General features: G+C 49.4%; 1 protein-coding gene across 1 annotated transcript in view; it reads right to left on the reverse strand.

The window, feature by feature from the left end:
- ZNF426 (zinc finger protein 426) overlaps window positions 1-1,200 on the reverse strand; it is a 14,237-nt gene extending 13,037 nt beyond the window's left edge. Inside the window, exons 1-2 of the mRNA XM_011994320.1 lie at window positions 1,077-1,200; window positions 794-832 (exon numbers count right to left, since the gene is read on the reverse strand). Coding sequence (XP_011849710.1) covers window positions 794-832; window positions 1,077-1,200 — 163 coding nt within the window. The remainder of the gene's footprint in view (window positions 1-793; window positions 833-1,076) is intronic.
- Between the last annotated feature and the right edge of the window lie 3,319 nt (window positions 1,201-4,519).

Consider the following 4,519-nt stretch of genomic DNA (forward strand, 5'->3'; position numbering starts at 1 on the left):
TTTTTTGGAGAGATGGAGTCTTGCTGTGTTGCCCAGGCTGATCTTAAACTCCTGGGCTCAAGAGATCTTCCTGCCTCAGCCTCTCAAAGTGCTGGGATCACAGGTGTGAGCCACTGTACCCAGTCAACTATTTTTTTTATTGATATATAATCAATGTAGCTTAAAATACACACATCCTTTGTTTTTTTCTTTGTTTTTTTGAAACAGAGTCTCACTCTGTCACCCAGGCTGGAGTGCAGTGGCATGATCTCGGCTCACTGCAACCTCCGCCTCCTGGGTTCAAGTGATTCTCCTGCCTTAAGCCTCCCATGTAGCTGGGATTACAATATCCCACCACCACACCCAGCTAATTTTTTTTTTTTTTTTTGATTTTTAGTAGAGACGGGATTTCACCATCTTGGCCAGCCTGGTTTTGAACTCCTTAATCCAACCACCCAGTTAACTGTAAATTTGATGATTGTGACACTAAAATAATAAAGCCTTCATCCTTTCCTTCTGGAGGTCTGATTGTGAAGCTCTCTTGGGAGGCACGGGCCTAGGAACTCCATTCGAAGAGAATAAGTTTTTTTTAGTATTCTTTAGCACAAAGACTTGGCGGTCTACAAACGTTAGTATTCACATACACAAATATGCACACCCTATAAACCTAGTATCTTTATCTTTCGCCATGAAAGTAATAGTCAAAAATAAAATACAACGCACAAAGACGAAACCAAACTTACAGATGAAATATTCGTTTGCATAAGAAAAGACAGAAAAGGCCCCCTAGAACCAACTTTCACCCAGTGCTTACCGAACTCAGAAATCGCCAGGTCCCTGAACCTGAAGGACCCTGGGGACGGAGCCAACGTGGATGCAAAAGGCGTAAATTATTTTCCCGCTGGAAAAAAAATTCACAAACGCTGCTTTGGAGGCCTTTGGAGAGGGGAGCACAGATGAAAACACCCTGCGGACACCGCAACTAGACGCCCGACTCCTCCCGGGGAGCGACGGTCCCAGCGGACACCAGCGGCCCCTACGGACGCGAGAGGAGTGGGCCAGGCCTCTCTAAGGTCCGGGCCAAACCGGTCCTTTACCCCTAAACCACTTCATCTCCGCGGAACTCACCAACGACAGAGAGGCCCTAACTCTGAAAGGCAAAGAGACTCTCAGGCGCTCACAGCTGACGTCACAGAATGAAGGGCGCCCCGCTGACGTCATTTCAGCTCTCCGCCACGGGCCGGGCGGGGTTTTGGTAATAGAGTTTCTGCCACGTAAGACCTCCTCCAGGCAGAAAAATTCTAGTTTTCTCCTGCTTGGCTGCGGAGGACGTTAGGGTGGGCTCAGCGCCGGGGCTGCAGGCAGAAGTGGGCCCAGAGGACAAGGTCGAGGTTAGAGCCAGGCCTGTGGGCCGGGCTACGGGCAAGTGGCGGGGCCCACTCTCGGGGGCGGCGAGGAAGGTGGGGCCAGGCCCAGAGGAAAAGGTTGAAGTTACAGCCAGGCCTGCCGGCGAGGCCACAGGGGGACGGGCCGTAGGGGAAGGAGCCGATGTGTTATGCATCTAGAAAATACATAACTACGTATTTTGCTGTGTTACTATTTCAACATTTGATGTAAAACACATTTTCTATGCAGCCAAAAGAATTGATTTTAAAAATAATTTCTGGGTTTTTTGCCTTGCTTTAAAACGTCTTTGCTTTCTTTTTTTTGAGACAAAGTCTCACTTTGTCACCAAGGCTGGAGTTCAGTGGAGCCATCTCAGCTCACTGCAACCTCTGCCTCTAAGGTTCAAGCGATTCTCCTGCCTCAGCCTCCCAAGTAGCTGGGATTACAGGCACGTCCAACCACACCCTGCTAATTTTTGTATTTTTAGTAGAGACAGGGTTTTGCCATGCTGGCCAGGTTGGTCTTGAACTCCTTGTCAGGCTTCTGGGCACAAGCTAAGCCATCATAACCCCTGTGACCTGCACGTATACATCCAGATGGCCAGGAGCAACTGAAGAACCATAAAAGAAGTAAAACAGCCAGTTCCTGCCTTAACTGATGATGTTCCACCGTTGTGATTTGTTCCTGCCCCACCCCAACTGATCAACTTGACCTTGTGACATTCTTCTCCTGGGCAATGAGTCTCAGGAGTTCCCCACCCAGCACCTTGTGACCCCCGCCCCTGCCTGCAAAAAATAACCACCTTTGACTGTAACTTTCCCTTACCTACCTAAATCCTGTAAAACTGCCCCACCCCTATCTCCCTTTGCTGACTCCTTTCTCAGACTCAGCCCACTTACACCCAAGTGAATAAACAGCTTTGTTGCTCACACAAAGCCTGTGGCGATCTCTACACACGGATGCGTGTAACATTTGGTTCCAAAACCCAGGACGGGAGACTCCCTCAGGAGACCAGCCCCCTGTCCTCACCCTCACTCGGTGAGGAGCTCCACCTACAACTTCGGATCCTCAGATCCTCAGACCAGCTATTTGGGAGGCTGAGGCAGGAGAATCGCTTGAACCCAGGAGGCAGAGGTTATAGTGAGCTGAGATTGTGCCATTGCACTCCAGGATGGGCAACAAGAGCGAAACTCTGTCTCAAGAAAAAAAAGAACAGCTCAGAGGAGACCCATAGTGAGTAGCTCCCCTCTGTGGGCAGGCAGGTTGTCCGTCGAGTGTTCAGTTCTCAGCAGAGAGGAGGCGCTGGAGAGGGTAGCTCTTCTCCTCAGGCAAGTTGTTCGGTGGTCTCTGCGGGTCTCTGAGGGTCTCAGCAGAGACACTAGCCTCTTCTCTTCTGCTAGTGGCACTGCTCAGCTCTAGCTGAGCCAGGGGGACTTTGTGAGCCTCAGAGGGCAGGAAGTGCATGCCAGTTTGCCCATGGGTGGCCATGGGCAGGCCTGGAAAAGGCACCAGTTGCCACTCCAGTTTGTGGGACTGGTGGCCCGGCCACCAGCTTTCAGGCCTTCCCTGGCCAGAAGGAGAAACCTTACCAGGGACCTACCCCTTTTTCCCGGGACTCTCTCATGTCTGTCCCACTGTTCATGGCGAGCCGGCTTGGCCTGACTTTGCTCCAAGATAGGAGGAGGTGTGGACAGCAGGGAGAAGCCAGGCAGCTGGGGCAGGCATTAAACATTAGCCAGGCACAGTGACGCACATCTGTAGTTCCAGCTGCTCAGGAGGCTGAGGTAGGAGGACTGCCTGAGCCCAGCAGGCTGAAGCTGCAGTGAGCATTGATCACACTGAGGTAGGAGGCAGAATTTGACTCCAGAGGTGGGGCTCAGACCTGGACAAAATTGAGGACTAGCTAAAACAGGGATGGGGCAGAAGCAGCTTTCCATAAGAAACACCAACCAGTGAGCCATGTCAGTTTACCATTGTCATGGCAACACCCGGAGTTACCACCCCTTTCCATGGCAACAACCCGATGACCAAAGTTACCACCCTTTTCCTAGAAATTTCTGCATAAACTGACCCTTAATCTACATGTAATTAAAAGTAGGTATAAATATGACTGCAAAACTGCCCTGAGCTGCTACTCTGAGCTGCTACTTTCAGCACACTGCCTATGAGGTTCCCCATAAGAGCAGTCACAAAGCTGTAACACCACCAGAGCTGTAACACTGCTTCTTTGATAAAGCCTCTTTCTTCTATCATCAGCTCACCCTGAATTATTTCCTGGCCAAAGCCAAAAACCCTCGTGGCCTAAGTCCCAATTTGAAGCTTACCTGTCCTACAGCAGCATGACTACACTCCAGCCTGAGTGACGGAGCGAGACCTTGGCTCACAAAAGTATACTTTATCAAACAGATGTATATTAGAGGTAAGTTAAGATAGAACAGTTTCTTAATTCCAAAAAAACAAAACATTTGAGCAAAGAACAGTCTTTTGAATAAAAGTCATAAAAACAGACCAGACATGGTGGCTCATGCCTGTAATCCCAGCACTTTGGGAGGCCAAGGCAGATGGATCGCCTGAGGTCAGGAGTTCAAGACCAGCCTGACCAACATGATGAAACCCCATCTCTACAAAAAATACAAAAATTAGTTAGGCATGATGGTGGGTGTCTGTAATCCCAGCTACTTGGGAGGCTGAGGTAGGAGAATTGCTTGAACCTGGAAGGCGAGGTTGCAGTGAGCTGAGATCATGGCATTGCACTCCAGCCTTGGCAACAGCACATGACTCCGTCTCAAAAAAATAAAAAATAAAAAAGAAGGCCAGGAGTGGTGGCTCATACCTGTAATCTCAGCACTTTGGGAGGCAAAGGCAGGAGGATCAACTGAGGTTGGGAGTTCGAGACCAAACTGACCAACATGGTGAAACCCCACCTGTACCAATAATACAAAACTTAGCCAGGCGTCATAGTGCACACCTGTAATCCTAGCTACTCAGGAGGCTGAGGCAGGAGAATCACTTGAACCCAGGAAGCAAAGATTGCAGTGAGCCAAGAGTGTGCCATTGCACTCCAGCCTGGGTGACAGAGCGAGACTCTGTCTCAAAAAAATAATAAATAAAATAAAATAAAAAGAATTTGCATTTGGGGAAGTTTGTCAAAGAT

The sequence above is a fragment of the Mandrillus leucophaeus genome, unplaced genomic scaffold (assembly GCF_000951045.1).
Source record: "Mandrillus leucophaeus isolate KB7577 unplaced genomic scaffold, Mleu.le_1.0 Scaffold451, whole genome shotgun sequence".
NCBI lineage: Eukaryota > Metazoa > Chordata > Mammalia > Primates > Cercopithecidae > Mandrillus > Mandrillus leucophaeus.